This window comes from Dunckerocampus dactyliophorus, chromosome 15 (genome assembly GCF_027744805.1).
Source record: "Dunckerocampus dactyliophorus isolate RoL2022-P2 chromosome 15, RoL_Ddac_1.1, whole genome shotgun sequence".
In the NCBI taxonomy this organism is placed as follows: Eukaryota; Metazoa; Chordata; class Actinopteri; order Syngnathiformes; family Syngnathidae; genus Dunckerocampus; species Dunckerocampus dactyliophorus.
The window spans coordinates 21160646-21179094 of NC_072833.1; the positions used below are offsets into that span (position 1 = coordinate 21160646).

Here is an 18449-nt window from a genome sequence, read left to right on the forward strand (position 1 = left end):
GTACTTTTTCTTAAAATCGCTCATTGTTGTGCATTGTTTGAGTTCCTTACCCATTCCATTCCACAACTTGACTCCACATACAGAAATGCTGAAAGTTTTCAGTGTTGTCCGTGCATATAGGTGTTTTAGGTTAAATTTTCCTCTCAGATCATATTTCTCCTCTCTTGTTGATAAGAATTGTTTTACATTTTTCGGTAGAAGAATATTGTTTGCTTTATGCATAATTTTAGCCGTCTGAAGGTTTACGAGATCCGCAAATTTTAATAATTGTGATTTTATAAATAAAGAGTTTGTGTGTTCTCTGTAAGCAGCATTATGGATGATCCTGAGTGACCTTTTTTGTAGCACAGTTAGTGGCTGAAGTGCACTTTTGTAGTTATTACCCCATAACTCGGCACAATAAGTTAGATATGGTAATATCAGTGAGCAGTAGAGCGTATGTAGTGCTTTTTGGTCAAGGACAAATTTAGCTTTATTCAGTATTGAGATGTTTCTTGCCACTTTATGTTTTAAATTTTTAATGTGAGATTTCCAGTTCATCTTCTCATCTATTATAACCCCGAGAAATTTATTTTCGTTCGCCCTGTCAATGTCTACACCATCAATTTGTATTTGCTGGTACGTTTCCTTTTTACACTTACCAAATAGCATTACTTTAGTTTTACTTAGGTTCAGTGATAGTCTGTTTTTATCAAACCATCTTTTTAGTAGAGTTAGTTCATCTGTGATTTGTTGCACTAGCTCTGGTGTGCTGTCTCCAGAACATAATGCGATTGTATCGTCTGCAAATAATACTAGCTTTAGGTCTCTTGGGACTTTACAGATGTCGTTTATATATAGATTGAATAGTTTTGGTCCTAGAATTGACCCCTGGGGAACGCCGCATGATATGTTTAACTCCTCGGACGTACTGTACGTTCTCCTAGCTTCACATATTGCCTCCTGTCAGCTAAGTAGCTTTTAACCCAGTTCAAGACTAACCCTCTAATTCCATACCTTTCTAGTTTAGTGATTAGAATATCATGATTAATTGTGTCAAAGGCTTTTGTTAAATCCATAAATACTGCAGCCGTGCACTTTCTTTGATCTATAGCATTGGTGATTTCCTCTGTAATTTCTATCAGTGCCATGGAAGTTGAAATGTTGCTTCTGTATCCGTATTGACTGTCCATGAGTAACTCATTTTTGTTTAGAAAATTGTCCAACCTGTTATTAAATAGTTTTTCAATGATTTTGGAAAATTGTGGCAGTAAGGACACTGGTCGGTAATTTATGAATTGATGTTTGTTTCCATTTTTAAAGATTGGAACTACTTCAGCGATTTTCATTTTATTTGGGAATTTACCTGTCTGGAATGATAGGTTGCTAAGGTATGTTAGCGGTTGTACAATCTCATTTATAACCCTTTTTATCGTTTCCATTTCTATTCCGTTGCAATCGGTTGATGTTTTCGCTTTGAATTTATTGACAATATCTATGATTTCCTTTTGTGTAACGTTAGTGAGGAACATGGAATTGGGATTATTGTCTATGATCTCATTTCTTTCCTCTACTGGTGGGTAATTTGGGATCTTTGTTTCCAATTCCGGTCCAATATTTACGAAGTAATTGTTGAACCTTTCAACTACCTGATTCATGTTGTCATATTTATCATTTCCATCTATAAAATAAAGAGGGTAGTCTTTCTTAGCACTGTTCCGTATAATACTGTTTAGAATGCCCCATGTTGCTCTAGTGTTGTTTTTATTCTTGTTTAATAATTGACTATAATATTCTTTCCTACAGTACACACTCTCAGGATGTTTGTTAACTTATTTTTGTATGTTTTACATATTTTTTCTGCTTCTTTAGTTTTTTGAATGATAAATCTCCTATATAGTGTATTTTTCTTCTTCTTCTAGGCATTTAGTAGTCCCTTGGTCATCCATGGCTGAACAAAGTCTTCAATAAAAGGTAAAAGCGACGTTAAATGATCATTTAACCTTTTCAGTAATCATTTACAGCCGTCCCTCGACACTTCGCAGTTTGTATTTGTTTGTATTTCATTCTCACTTTTTTTTTCAAAAATATATGAAATGTTAGGACTTCCAGTAATATGGCGCCGAGAGCAGACGTGTAGTCATCGACTCTCCCTGGCCGGGCATCATAAACCCACCAAAAGACTTAACTCAATGGCAACAACGATTGACATGCGTGGGAGAAACAAAAGAAGAACAAAGAAAGCAAGCTGAGAGCAGGACCAAACCCGTGCAGCATCCGAACACACCGAAAGTGAAGCTAGCGAACAAGCTAGCAAACACACGAGCGGAAAAACTAAGGATGCTGCACCCCGATCCATTATTGTCAACTTTCTAAAGTTTGAGAAGAAGGAAGTAATTTTTAAGACGGCGTGGAAGAGGAAGGTGTACATGGGAAACAAGTTTTTTATTTATTTTTTATTGATTTATTTATTAATTTTTTTTAATCGCGACTATCCAGCCGAAGTCGTCAAAAAACGAAAAGCCTGATATGAGTATTAAAAAGGTGCTGAAGGAGAGAGGAGTTCGGTTTCAGACACCATTGACTAGAATCTGAATCCACTGGAGTGATGGAATGAAGACATACGACAGCAGCACAGGAAATGAGAGTGAGAGTCTACGCCAGAGGTGGGCAAACTACGGCTCGTGGACCAGATCTGGCCCGTTGTTCTTTTTAATCCAGCCCGCCGAAGATTGGTACAGAATTAAGGTTTGATGTGAATGACTGCGTTCATTTCATTTTGACTTGTAATGACGCCATTTCAACAACAGGTGGCGCCATAGGTGCAGTGACTTGAGAGAGCCATTTCCAATTACCGCTCTTCTTCTACTCGCTCGCCAACATTACCACAGATGGATCGCCAAATCTGACAGGAAAAAACGTCGGGATGCTCAAGAGAATTCAGGACAGGTGAAAGAGGACAACCCTGAGCAGGAGGTCATTTTTCTACACTGCATAATTCACCAGGAAGCGCTGTGTAAATCCGTGTTGCAGCTTGCCCACGTAGTGAAGCCAGTTGTGAAACTCGTTAACTTTATTCCAGCGAGGGGACTTCACCATCGTCAGTTTCTTAATTTTCTTGAAGGAACTGGTGCGAATCACACAGACTTACTTAACCATTCTAATGTCCGCTGGTTAAGTTTGGGAAAATTATGTCAACGTGTGTGGGAGATCAAACAGGAGATGATTTGGTTTTTGGAGCTACTTGAGAATACTGACACATTTCCTGAGCTGAATGACGCAGTTTGGCTTTGTGATTTAGCTTTTACTGTGGACATACTGACACACATGAACCAGTTGAATGTGAAGCTACAAGGGAAAAAACAGTTTGTGCATGAAATGCAAGCCAACGTCAGAGCCTTCAAAGCCAAGCTGGTTTTATTTTCCAAGCAAATGTCAGACAAGTCATTTGCTCATTTTCCCACACTGGCTACGTAAAAAGAGGCCCCACAACATGTGAAAAAATACAGCAAAATCACTGGATGACCTGCGTGAGGAATTCTGCCGTCGGTTTTGTGATTTTGGAAAAATTGACAGGGCATTTCAACTGGTGTCATGTCCCTTCTCACAAGACCCGCAAACGGTTCCACAGGAGTTGCAGTTGGAACTGATTGATCTCCAATGTGACATGGTGTTAAAGGACAAGTTCAACTCCCTGAAACTGGATGAGTTTTATGCTTCATTCAGTGCAGCCAAATTTCCAAACATCCAGAAGATGGCACAGACGATGCTGGTGTTGTTGGGCTCTACGTATGTGTGAACAGACTTTTAGTGTGATGAACACCAACAAAGCACCCCACAGATCCCAGATGAGTGATGAACACCTCAGATCTGTTCTGAGAATTGCCACAACAGGATTACCACCAGACTTCGATGCACTGGCTAAAATAGGTGATCAACAGCACTGTTCTCATGAAAAGGTATGTTCATACTTTCATGCTTTTTTCTGGTTATGTTTCATATGTACTGTAACTGTTTCATTTGTACAAATGCAGTTTTTTTATATGTATCGTATCTTATGCTGACCCGGCCCGTCTGTCAAATTGTAAAAGTCAATGTGGCCCCCGGGCCGAAAAGTTTGCCCACCCCGGTCTACGCTGTGGACATCCCAGGAGACGACAGTGCGCCGGTGGCGGCGGGAAAGGAGCGAGGAGTAGCTGAGTGGCGGCGTGTCCGGAGGAGAGAGACTCGACATGGAATGGTGATGCAGGCGAGGGAAAAGCTACAGGACTTCGTCAAGAAAATCTGAACGAGTGCAGGAAGAGAGAGGTAGAATTACGGGTTCATAACAAAGACTTCTCTGTCATTCAAAATAATAGTTCCACCCGGCTGGGGACTGTTGATGTTAGTATATTATTCAGTTGGACATCTAGGTCTTTTATAGAGTTACCAGAACGGGAAGGCTAGAGAGTAGCCCTCTTAGAGATGATGATTTCTCCTCTGCCCATCAAGGGGGACTTGTGGAGAAGAGTTGAATGTTTTTTTTTGTTTTTGTTTTAATGAGTGCCTAGTTAGGATTTGTTTGGGAGGATATGATCAAAGAATGATAAAACACAAGGATGTTGAATGATGTTAGGATAATGTCGCTGGATGTTAATGGCCTAAACAATCCGCTAAAAGGAAATAAGGTGCCTATTTGATGCTATTGCAACAGAAACGTGTGGTATTTTGATATGTGGGGGAGACCAGGATGTCATTAGAGATCATAAAGTAGATACAACCAGCGTTAAAATAAACAGAATGCGACTTACAAGGTTTTTGAACATATATAATCTTTGGAAGAGATGGGGATGGTAGATGTATGGGGGAATATGCACCCCCTCGAAAGAGATTATACACACTATTCAGCGGTACACAAAGTGCACTCAAGAATCTACTATTTTTTCATTAACATGGAGGATTACGGGCCGCACGGTGGTCTAGTGGTTAGCATGTTGGCCAACAAAGTAACAGCTTGGAGATCGGGAAGACCTGGGTTCGATTCTCCCCTGGGCATTTCTGTGTGGAGTTTGCATGTTCTCCCCGTGTGCGCGTGGGTTTTCTCCCCGTTACTCCGGCTTCCTCCCACAGTCCAAAAACATGCAGGTGAGGTTAATTGGTGACTTATATATAGGTATGAATGTGTGAATGGTTGTTTGTCTATATGTGCCCTGCGATTGGCTGGTGACCAGTCTGTCGCCTGAAGTCAGCTGGGATAGGCTCCAGCATCCCCGCGACCCTAATGAGGAAGAAGCGGGATAGAAAATGGATGGATGGAGGATTACTATAGAGTGAGGGAATGACAGATTGGGGGTGCAGATGTATCTGATCACAACCCAGTTGATCTGTTAATAAATCTTAACATCAGGAAAAGGAAAACAATATGGAGACTCAACTTGGGAATATTAAACAAAGATCAGACAAGGGCTAAAGTAAAAGCAGAGATAAAAAGATACATTGAGGAGAACGACAAAGGAGAGATACCGAACAATACTCTGGGACGCGATGAAGGCAGTTATCAGAGGGAAATTAATACCTGAAACAGCACATGCAAAAAATGTTAAAGCTAAAGAGTATAGAGTAAATAGTGAGAAATTAAGGGAACTGGAACAGGACTATCAGAGGACACAAGATCCAACGTATATCAAGAAATGAAAGAGTCCAGGAGTATATTATTAGATGAAATCTAAAAAAAGACTTTAAGCAGGGCTATTACGAAGTACGCCCAAAAGCCACAAAATTATTGGCAAAACGTGTACAGCTTGTATAACAGTGTAAATTTACTGTCCCCTCAAAATAACTCAATACACAGACCTTAATGTCTAAACTGCAGGCAACAAAAGTGAATACACCCCAAGTGAAAATGTCCAAATTGGGCCCAATTAGCCATTTTCTTTCCCCAGTGTCATGTGACCCATTAGTGTTACAAGGTCTCAGGTGTGAATGGGGAGCAGGTGTGTTAAAATTGGTTTTATCACTCTCGCACTCTCTCATACTGGTCACTGGAAGTTTAACATGGCACCTCATGGCAAAGAACTCTCTGAGGATCTGAAAAAAAGAATTGTTGCGCTACACGAAGATGGCTTAGGCTATAAGAAGATTGCCAACACTCTGAAACTGAGCAGCAGCACGGTGGCCAAGACCATACAGCAGTTTAACATCACAGGTTCCACTCAGAACAGGCCTCGCCATGGTCGACCAAAGAAGTTGAGTGCACGTGCCCAGCGTCATATCCAGAGGTTGTCTTTGGAAAATAGACGCCTGAGTGCTGCCAGCATTGCTGCAGAGGTTGAAGGGATGGGTGGTCAACCTGTCAGTGGTCAGACCATACGTCGCACTCTGCATCAAATTGGTCTGCATGGCTGTCATCCCAGAAAGAAGCCTCTTCTAAAGATGATGCATAAGAAAGCCCGCAAACAGTTTGGTGAAGATAAGCAGACTCAAGACATGGATTACTGGAACCATGTCCTGTGGTCTGATGAGACCAAGATAAACTTTTTTGGTTCAGATGGTGTCAAGCGTGTGTGGCGGAAACCAGGTGAGGAGTACAAAGACGAGTGTGTTTTACCTACAGTCAAACATGGTGGTGGGAGTGTCATGGTCTGGGGCTGCATGAGTGCTGCCGGCACTGGGGAGCTACAGTTCATTGAGGGAACCATGAATGCCAACATGTACTGTGACATCCTGAAGCAGAGCATGATCCCCTCCCTTCGGAAACTGGGCCGCAGGGCAGTATTCCAACATGACAACGACCCCAAACACACCTCCAAGACAACCACTGCTTTGCTAAAGAAGTTAAGGGTGAATGTGATGGACTGGCCAAGCATGTCTCCGGACATAAATCCTATTGAGCATCTGTGGGGCATCCTCAAACTGAAGGTGAAGGAGCACAAGGTCTCTAACATCCACCAGCTCCGTGATGTCGTCATGGAGGAGTGGAAGAGGATTCCAGTGGCAACCTGTGAAGCTCTGGTGAACTCCATGCCCAAGAGGGTTAAGGCAGTGCTGGAAAATAATGGTGGCCACACAAAATATTGACACTTTTGGCCCAATTTGGACATTTTCACTTGGGGTGTATTCACTTTTGTTGCCTGCAGTTTAGACATTAAGGTCTGTGTATTGAGTTATTATGAAGGGAACAGTAAATTTACACTGTTATACAAGCTGTACACTGACTACTTTACATTGTAGCAAAGTTTCATTTCTTCAGTGTTGTCCCATGAAAAGATATAATAAAATATTTGCAGAAATGTGAAGGGTGTACTCACTTTTGTGACATACTGTATATACATCAGCAAAAGGAGAGGAAATGATGGTTTTTCTTGAGGGGCTAGACCTTTCCTCAGACAGAATGATAGGCTTATGGCTGAAATTACAACAAAGGAAGTGAAAGAGGCAATAAACGCACAAAAAAATCATAAGTCACCGGGAAGTGACGGGTTTCCAGTGGAGTGGTATAAGATGTTTATAGAAGAGCTAACTCCGGTCCTCCTCTCCTCCTTGAATGGGACTCTTCAGAACAATAAAATACCTCCCTCATGGGCTGAGGCAATAATTACAGTCATACCAAAACAAGGAAAAGATCAACAACACTGCATAAACTATAGGCTGATGTCGTTATTAAACGTAAACTATAAAATCTATACTACGATAATCTCAAAGAGGTTGAACTCATTGTTGGGGCAGCCCTCCCCTCACTGCAAGACATTTATAAATCTAGAGTCCTACGCAGAACACACAACCTCATCAAGGACAGCACACATCCACAACACTCACTATTCACACTCCTACCGTCAGGCAGACGCTACAGGAGTTTGAAGTCCAGGACCACAAGGCTGGCAAACAGCTTTTACCCACAGGCCATCAGGCTCCTCAACGAAGCACTCGCACACGCCGCACGCAACACACGCACACACTCATAGCACTTTATTTATTTATTTATTTGTATTATTTACTTGTATTAATGTCTCGTCTGTTGTTGTTGCTTAATTTATTGGTATATATGTTTATGTGTTTATGTTTCTTATGTTCTTATTCTTTCATTTGTTTTCTTTCTTTTCTTGGGAGAATGAACAGAATAAGATTTTCATTGCATGGTATAACTGCTGTTGTACTATGCACATGACAATAAAACTCTCTTGAATCTTGAATCTTGAATCTTGAACTCATTTGTGTCAAACTGATAAATGAAGATCAAGCAGGATTTATAAGAGGACGTCAGACACATGATAATATTAGGAGAACGTTGCATATTGTGGAACAAGCAAAAAACGACAAGAAGAGCACTGTACTAGTTAGTGTCGATGCTGAAAAAGCATTCGACTGTGTTAATTGTATTAACAACTATTCACAGTATTAGAACGATTTGGATTCAACAATAAGGCAGTACAGTGTATTAGGACGCTCTACCAACAACAAACAGCAAGAATACAAATTAATGGCAGCCTGACAGATAGAATACCACTGCAGAGGTCGACGAGACAAGGCTGCTGCCTATCACCCACCTTAAGCACTCTTTTTATTGAACGGCTCGCGCAAGCAGTGAGACAAAATACAGAGATAAATCATTACCTCCACTGATGAAACTTCTGGAATTGTTTGGAAATTTGTCAGGGTATTAAATAAATGTCACAAAGACGCAGATATTAAGGCTCAATTACAGCCCCTCACGTGATATGCAAGAAATGTTTAACTTTGACTGGGGACGTAAGAAAATTATATATTATTATATATATATATATTTGGGGCTTACCGTTACAAAGGGAATATCTAAGTTATACCAAGCAAATTATAGCAGAATAAGTCAGGACATACAAAGAGATATCGATAGATGGTCCACACTAACACTGGCTTTGACCTCACAAATTCAGATAATCAGGATGAAATGAGATTTCTAGTATGTTGGTGTAAACCAAATTATATTGCAAAGTGGAAAGATGTAAATATACTGTGGAGAATACCCAGTGCACTGTGTTGTGGGGGACCAGGAGGTATTCAAAGAGATCAAAAATCAAATTGATTAAATTACTGGACTTGTGGTTTGCCATAGTGAAAAAACATAAGATGCAGGAAAGGATTAAAGGATCAAAATCTTAAAACCAGTTGAAAAATTGCTACAATTTGCATTTTGCACATTTGGATCTTAATGAGGGTTTAAGTACAGACACAATATGCAAAAACAAGAAGGGGGAGTGAAACAAAAAGCATTTTTAAAAAGTAATTTATTGAAAACAACAATTAAACTGAAAAAGGATGTTTATCAGCTGATCAAAAGTTTAAGACCACAGGCTATAAAAGCCAATATCTGCTCAAAATTTTCATTTTCTGTCAGGCATTCACACTGTCATGCCCTCATGATGGCTAAAGCTAAAAAAACTACGTCACTTCCTGATGTATGGAAAGGACGCTGACGGAAAAGCTCTGTCTACCGGAGTTTTAAACCTTCTGTGACTTTTGGCGGCTACAGTTCGTGATCACAACTCCGCAAGTGAGTGCTGAGACTTCTGCCTCAATTCGGACCAGCGTGTGGACTAAACTCACCAAAACAGACAGTCAGTTGGAGCCAACAGCCGTTAAAGGCAAGCTATCATGCTAGCCACGGTTTGACAGCTGCATACGAAGCCGGATTTTAAAAACATCTGGAGCTTTTTTCGGCTAACGAGGACTGGTGAGACACTGGGAGAGACAAACTCTCTGGTATAAGGAATATTAATCACCGAAGGCTTACACCACAAGTGAACGGCTAACTGACGGCGTTGCTAAGCAACAGTAACAATGTCAAAGGCTCGATGGAGAAGAGGCGGATCAGGCGGCGGCTCTAGCAGTTCTGGACGAAGCACTCCGGATTCAGTTAAGTATATGGAAGATGCCGATCTAGAACTGACTCCTGAGACAACCGGAGGTGCTAGCCGTGTACCTCAACCGCCGCCGAGACCTGACAATGATGACACACTTAATCAGATGAGACAAGTGAGTGGAAGTGTAGATGGAGCAACAGCGAGAGCCATAAAGAAGATTCATGACCAAGCAAAAAAGCAAGAAAGAATCTTAACGCAAAAGTGTGAGGCTACCACAGCGCAAGTCCTGGGGGAATTTGGAAGGCAGCTGCAGCTCATTGTGGAGACTTCCACCTCCACGCAAAGAGAAGTTCAAGAGATGCAAAAAGAAATAGGGTCCCTAAGTAAGGAAGTTCAAGGTCAGAGAGCAGAGAATAAAGCATTACAAAATGATATGGGGTCATTAGAGTGGAGAATAAAGAATTACAGGAAAGTAATGCTACATTGAGAGCAACTCTCAAAAAAAGAATGTGAAGAAAAAGATAAAATCATTGAGCAGCTGAAAATTACCATAGATGACATAGATCAGAACACGCGAATGAATGACGTGGTCGTGACAGGGCTTCGAATCAAACCAAGGTCCTATGCCAGAGAAGTGTCGGATACTGACATGGATGTCGCCTCAACGGAGCAACAAGTCTACATGAATGACCACCTGACAAGGCGCAATGCTGAAATTGCTAAGAAAGCACGTGATCTGAGGAAGCAAAGAAGGATCCAAGGAACGTGGAGTGCAAATTGCAAAATCTTCATCTAAGTAAATGGAGGACCAGAGGCCAGAGTTCTTGTTGTCAAAGACATCAAGGACCTAGAAAGATATTGAGGTCTCCCAACATGGAAGAAAACAGTTCTAATATGCTACAAGAAGATCTACAATTGGACACATTTAACTTCTACAGATCACAAACAATTGGATATGGAAAAAGACATTGATCCGGACTCAAATTTTTTCTCTCACATTACAAACGACTGCTGTTATTATTCGGAGTAGCAATATAACAACAGCCTCATCAACGACGACAAGTTGTCCATCATCCACATAAACAGCAGAAGCATGTATGCAAACTTTATTAGCATCAAACAATATTTGAATCAATTCAAAGAACCTTTCAAAGTAATAGCAATCTCAGAAACTTGGATCAATGCCAACAAAGGAATGGACTTTGAGCTGGAAGGATATGAAACAGGTGTTGTACTAGATGTGGAATGGGGGGGGTAGGATTAAATAAACTTTGCTTCTTCCTACTCCTTTTGGACATGTGGAACTGTGAAAGAATGATTCATGAGCTGTATTCCATTGTAACCTTCATGTTCAAATAAACTAAACCAAACCAAACCTTAACCTTAATGTCGACCCACATTAAGGCCCTTATTGCTGCCGACTGCAGCGCAATAACCATCAAACGGCACCTAAAATGGCCATCAGGTCCAGACAGTTGATGCCCTTCGTGAAGCCATCTTCACCACTTGGAGCAATGTTTCCACTTGCCTCCTGGAAACACTCATGAGATGTCCAAAGCAATTTTCGCAGTGATTAACAAGAACGGTGGAGCTACTCATTACCGAGTCCTACCGAGAACAATTTTTGTTCTGGTTTGGAGAGTTTTTTGTTATTTTTTTGAGCGATGGTCTTAAACTGTTGATCAGCTGATAAACGGCCTATGTCAGTTTGTTGTTTTCAATAAATTACTTTTACAAAATGTTTTTTGTCTCACTCCCCCTTCTTGTTTTTGTATATTGTAGCTCTACTTAAAACCTCATTAAGATCCAAATGTGGAAAATGAAAATTCTAGCAATTTTTCAACTGGTCTTAAGATTTTGACAGTGGTTTTAAACCAATTAAATACGATTAAGGATTCAAAAGGTGGATAACTAATGGAATCACAGTGTGGTGTTTACTGTTGAAGGGGAGGCAGCTGTAGAGTTTCCAAAACTTAAAAGAAAAGTGTAACCTTGACTTTCATAGGTACAGTACCTGCAACTCAGGGACTATTATTTAAAGGAGATGAAGGTAGACCCCTCCTGGGAAGCGACTGGTGTGATAAGAATCATATTGAAATCGTATAAAGAGGCCGGAACTAGAATTATTTCTGAACTGTATAGAGCAGGGTGCTCAAACTTTTTTAGCCTGCGAGCTACTTTGAAAATGACCAAGTCCCAAAGATCTACCTACTACTATAAATATAGAAAGTATATATATTTACTTAAAATAAAAAAAATATATGAGTAGATTTTTATGTATGTTATACATGTATACCAGGAGTGCACACACTTTCTCAGCATGCAAATACAAGTCAAAATGATCTACCTCTTTCTATAAAACATAACATAGACAAAATGTAACCAGTAAACTCTGAAATTCTATTGTAAATATTAATGATTAGTATTTCACATTCACATTTTCAAAGTTTACAGGTAATCAAAGTAGTTGCTATCATAATTCACTTCAATATGGAAATAAAGATAATAATAATAATAATAATAATAATGATAATAATAATAATGATAATAAACATAACTCCTAAATAGTTGTGTACATAACCTGAGTACTGGTGTCAGTCAAATTAACTATGTAACGCAGTTCATGTGTTACATCCAGTTAGCATTTGCTATCAAAAATTACCGATATACAAGAATTTAAAATGATTATGCAAAAGACAATGCAGCCGAAGTCAAGGCAACATATTGAAATGGTTTCATCAATGGGCACATTTTTAATTTCATCATGAAATAATAGTTTAAGAAGCGAACTTGTAGAAAACACTGATTTTGTAGTAGAGTTCTATGACGCCAAGCAAAGCCAGTAAACAATACAAAGAGTGTGAAATACAGACGCTCCGGGATCCAAAACCCTACGAGAGCACACGTCACACTGGCCCCCCTTGATGCTTCGAGGCAGCTAACGACAGTGCTAGCTATGCTGCGACGGTTTAGTTGCTGACATCTCCCAACAAAGTTCATGCCTGTGGTTTCTGCACACCAAAGCCCAGTTGCAACTGCGAGGAATAACACAGGACATGACAAAGTATTTCCACATAGTGGCCGCGGTGGACCATCACTTTCTCTCATATTGTAGGATGGTATAACAGACTATTTTAGCGTTTTTTTTTTTTTAAATCATGACTTTTTTATACTGTGGTATACACTGAAACCAGCAACTGGCCCATGCCTAATATCAACTTTGTGATCTGCCATAGTATAATAAATTTAAATGAAAATAACTCAAGGTGAGGACTTTTCCTTTCTGCAATTTTATGTGAGATTAAAAAAAGACATTCATTAGATTTACTACATTAAATACAGATCATAATCACTCCTTGTTTTAAATCTCGACAGCACTATGTTGAAAGTGCAAATTCAATGTTGATGTGCATTTATAAGACAAATTAATAATTTAAACTAGTTTTCACTAAAATACACATGGAGGTTGTTTTATTATGAAATTATTCAAGTGTGTTTTATTCCAATTACTCGATTAATCAAACACTCAAATTGACTTTTCCATTACAAAAATAATTGATAGCTGCAGCCCTACTGAATACAAATACATGTATACTGTTACACTCCTACTAACAAGGCATCTTTGCCATACTTACCTTGTTGGCTGTGAGGTTTGCAGTCCACTCTTTCGTGTAACAATTACTTTGGAGCTAACCACCATTCCAGTCTTTTCCTTCTCTACACAGCCAACCTTATTCCAATCATCCTCATTTACCTGGAGCTGCATGATTCCAAACACCTTGCCAGCATCATAAATCTGTCAAGAAAAGAAAAAAAGATTTCTGTAAGGAATGAGACCTATTTGGATTTATTTGCAAGCTCTTTGTTGACAAAGTCAAGGGATGACTCTCTCTAGGAAATAAACCTGCAATAGAACTCGGGCTCAGTTGGCTGAGATGAGATAAAGATGGCAAAGAGAAAGAGCACAGGGGGATAGGGAGAGGAATGAGAATATACACATAAACAGTGGGGGCAAAAAAGTATTTAGTCAGCCACCAATTGCGCACGGTCTTCCACTTAAAAGATGAGTGAGGTATCCAATTTTCGTTATAGGTGTACCTCAACTAAGAGAGACAAAATGAGGGGGAAAAAATCCAGAAAATCACACTGTCTGATTTTTAAAGAATTTATTTGCAAATTATGGTGGAAAATAAGTATTTGGTCAATAAGAAAAGTTCATCTCAATACTTTGTTATCTTCCCTTTGTTGGCAATGACAGAGGTTAAACGTTTTCAGAAAGTCTTCACAAGGTTTCCACACACTGTTAATGGTATTTTGGTCCATTTCCACGCAGATCTCCTCTAGAGCAGTGACGTTTTGGGGCAATCGCTGGGCAACATAGACTTTCAACTCACTCCAAAGATTTTCTATGGGGTTGAGATCTGGAGACTGGCTAGGCCACTCCAGGACCTTGAAATGCTTCTTACGAAGCCACTCCTTCGTTGCCCGGGAGGTGTGTTTGGGATCATTATCATCCTGAAAGACCCAGCCACATTTCATCTTCAATGCCCTTGCTAATGGAATTAGGTTTTCACTCAAAATCGCACGATACATGGCCCCATTCATTCTTTCCTTTACACGGATCAGTCGTCCTGGTCCCTTTGCACAAAAACAGCCCCAAAGCATGATGTTTCTACACCCATGCTTCACAGTAGGTATGGTGTTCTTTGGATTTAACTCAGCATTCTTTCTCCCCCAAACACGATAAGTTGAGTTTCTACCAAAAAGTTCAATTTTGGTTTCATCTGACCATATCACATTCTCCCAATCCTCTTCTGGATCATCCAAATGCTCTCTAGCAAACTTCAGACGAGCCTGGACATGTACTGGCTTAAGCAGGGGGACACGTCTGGCACTACAGGATTTGAGTCCCTGGCAGCGTAGTGTGTCACTGATGGTAGCCTTTTTACTTTGGTCCCAGCTCCCTGTAGGTCATTCACTAGGTCCCCCTGTGTGGTTCTGGAATGTTTGCTCACTGTTCACGTGATCATTGACCCCACGGGGTGAGATCTTGCGTGGAGACCAAGATCGAGGGAGATTATCTGTGTTCTTGTATGTCTTCCATTTTCTAATAATTGCTCCCACAGTTGATTTCTTCACACCAAGCTGCTTACCTATTGCAAATTCCGTCTTCCCAGCCTGGTGCAGGTCTAACAATTTTGTTTCTGGTGTCCTTTGATAGCTCATTGGTCTTGGCCATAGTGGAGTTTGGAGTCTGACTGTCTGAGGTTGCGGACAGGTGTCTTTTATACTGATGGACAAATATGTACCATTTGTGCAGGTAACGAGTAGAGGACAGAGAAGCCTCTTCAAGAAGAAGTTACAGGTCTGTGAGAGCCAGAAATCTTGCTTGCTATGTGACCAAATACTTATTTTCCACCATAATTTGCAAATAAATTCTTTAAAAATCAGACAGTGATTTTCTGGATTTTTTTTTTATCATTTTGTCTCTCATAGTTGAGATACACCTATGATGAAAGTTGGAGACCTCACTAATCTTTTAAATGGGACAACTTGCGCAATTGGTGGCTGACTAAATACTTTTTTGCCCCACTGTATATACTGTACATACACACATATACATACACACATATATATACTCCTGATCGAAATCTTAGGACCAGTTGAAAAATTGCTAGACTTTGCATTTTGCACATTTGGATCTTAATGAGGTTTTAAGTAGAGCTACAATATTCAAAAACAAAAAGGGGAAGTGAGACAAAAAGCATTTTCAAAAAGTAATTTATTGAAAACAACAATTAAACTGAAATAGGCTGTTTATCAGCTGATCAACAGTTTAAGACCACAGGCTATAAAACGGCTTAAAATGTTCATTTTCTGTCAGGCATTCACACTGTCATGCCCTCGTGATGGCGAAAGCTAAGAAACTTTCTCTTTTTGAACGTGGTCGGATTGTCGAGCTGGAACAAAAAAGTCACACCTGCGCTGAGGCGGAGGATCCAATTGGCTGTCCATCAAGATACAGGGCAGTCTTCGACCCACATTAAAGCCCTTACTGGTGCCGAATGCAGCGTAATAACCATCAGACGACATCTGCGGGAAAAGGGTTTAAAAAACAAATTCAAAGACCTCGTCTCCTTCAATGCCACAAAACTGGCCGTTTAGACTTTGCCTGGGAGCATCAAACATGGGACACTGAAAGGTTTAAAAAAATGTTGTATTCTCTGATGAGAAAAAATGTAACCTTGACGGTCCAGATGGCTTCCAACGTTACTGGCATGACAAGGAGATCCCACCTGAGATGTTTTCTACCCGGCACACTGGAGGGGGTCCATCATGATCTGGGGTGCTTTTTCATTCAGCAGAAGACTGGAGCTTCAGGTAGTGATCCAAAGGTGCAAAATGCAAATTCTAGCATTTTTTCCAACTGGTCTTAAGATTTGGATCAGGAGTGTGTGTGTGTGTGTGTGTGTGTGTGTGTGTGTGTGTGTGTGTGTGTGTGTATATATATATATATACACACACACACACACACACACTGTATATACACACACAAGCAGGGGTTTGGCACTAGAGTGTATTTACATGAAGCAATATGAGGAAATTATAAATGTAAAGTTTTCTGTTATGAGGCAATTCTTTCTGCATTTCACATTTTCGAGTGGTAAGAATACTTTAACTTTGGCTTTAGTATGCATTTCGCTTGTTGTTGCTCACTGCAAATGGAACATGTTTTTACGCAGTTCCACTCGACATGAAATGTGTATCCTCGCCGGTTTTGCGCATGCGCTAAAATCTTTGATACATATTTTTGTGTTGTAACACTAAAATATTCGCTCAATGACAATCTTAAAAATGAAGCACAGATGACTATCTCACTTCGTATCTCATCACAGTAGGCATAGAACTAATAACCAATTAATCCGCGCGCATGCCACCAAATAGGTACAAATTTCACAAGTTCCGTCTTTGATGCCACACCTGTCCAGTAGCCACCCTTCTCTGCGTTTTTGCAGTTGTTTCTTTAACGTTCTTGCATGTGTATGCGGCATTTCGCTCTGATTTTAAACGACTCCCATGTCCCACACTTTGCATGGAAAACGTGCGAAACCTTTCCGTTCTTTATTGTGCGTACCCAAACTTCGTAGATTGATGAGACCCCCGCTGTCAGTGATTTTCTGACGTAGTCAAGCCATTAAAAGTTACCACTTTAGAGGTGGTGATGACACTTAACACTGACCTGGTTCGTGATTTTGTGATGTAGGCTCCTCCAGTACATTTGAGGTATTCCACATCCATTCAAGGCTTTGTAGTATAAGGTAACAAAAGTCTTGAATTCTTCATTTTCGCCTCCATTTAACAACACGCCAGCGTTGGTTGACATCGTCGTCGCGATGTAACCGGAAGTGTTGATCCAGCGGTGAAGAATGGGACTTTAGCGGCAGTAGCTGTGTCAAAATTCAAGGTAGCGAGCCCCCGAAGCACTCAGCCCACGCGGTGTCCAAAGGGCACAATTTCCGGTTGTACCTCCTCAAGCCACATCTGTCCCTACGTGAGCCGTTCTGCGCATGTTCGCTTAGGTTTCTTCTTCTTCGTCTGCTTGTTCTTTTGATTTTAATGGCGGGTTGCAACCATGAATTCAACGGTGCATACCGCCACCTACTGTACCGGAGTACGTAATATCGACCATGTTTATGACAAAATTCAGAATCCTGACAGCAGTTTACCACCAATGAGTTGGTGGGCTGAAATGCATCTCCTTTCATTGCTCACAGTTACACTGGGAGTCAGATCCACTGTAAACATAACACTTCCAACGAGAATGAACAGGCAAAACATTTAAGTGAAACATAAATATATATATATATGTCCATTAAATATCCTGAGAACAGTTTAAAGATTGCTGTCCAGCATAAGAAAATAAAGTGTCACTTGAGCTCAACAGTCTCTCGCATTCAATTTGCTGGCAGGAAAACAGCAGTGTCATGCAGTGATGTTGTGTTGTCATGTTGTGATGCTCTCTCCTATACACTGTCTGACCATGTGCAAACGTAAATGTGTAACAGCCTAATACATGTTGCAATATAAACACACAAGAAAAATAAAGGCACTTATATCTTGTAGAATAACCATCTAACAGGATTCAAAGTATCACATCAATACAAATGAATGGCAATGGCAAACTCCGCTTAGCATAGCGGCTAATTAGCAATTGACACACTCATACCATTCATTTACTTATTTTGCATACATATTTTACCTTCAACACACCTGTATAATATAAAGGACACTGCACATTTAAAATGAATGCTCGCCTAGCAGGAAAACAGCACAGTGTCATGCAGTGATGTATTGAGCAGACCGGGCGAACACACACGTGGCTCTTCTATACACTCCAGCGGGTGATCAAGACCTCACAGAACATTGTTGGGGCAGCCCTCCCCTCATTGCAAGACATTTATAAATGTAGAGTCCTACGAAGAACACACAACCTCATCAAGGACAGCACACATCCACAACACTCATTATTCACACTCCTACCGTCAGGCAGACGATACAGGAGTTTGAAGTCCAGGACCACAAGACTGGCGAACAGCTTTTACCCACAGGCCATCAGGCTCCTCAACCAAGCACTCACACACGCAACACACGCAC

General features: G+C 40.5%; 1 protein-coding gene across 2 annotated transcripts in view; it reads right to left on the reverse strand.

The window, feature by feature from the left end:
* ttll12 (tubulin tyrosine ligase-like family, member 12) overlaps positions 1–17375 on the reverse strand; it is a 78333-nt gene extending 60958 nt beyond the window's left edge. The window contains exons 1-2 of one of the 2 annotated variants that reach the window (XM_054800179.1): positions 17035–17374; positions 13430–13590 (exon numbers count right to left, since the gene is read on the reverse strand). In XM_054800179.1, the coding sequence (XP_054656154.1) occupies positions 13430–13590; positions 17035–17178 (305 nt within the window). In that variant the 5' untranslated portion in view covers positions 17179–17374. Of the gene's footprint in view, positions 1–13429; positions 13591–17034 lie in introns of both variants that reach the window. The other variant, XM_054800180.1, reaches the window with a different exon arrangement.
* Positions 17376–18449: the final 1074 nt, after the last annotated feature.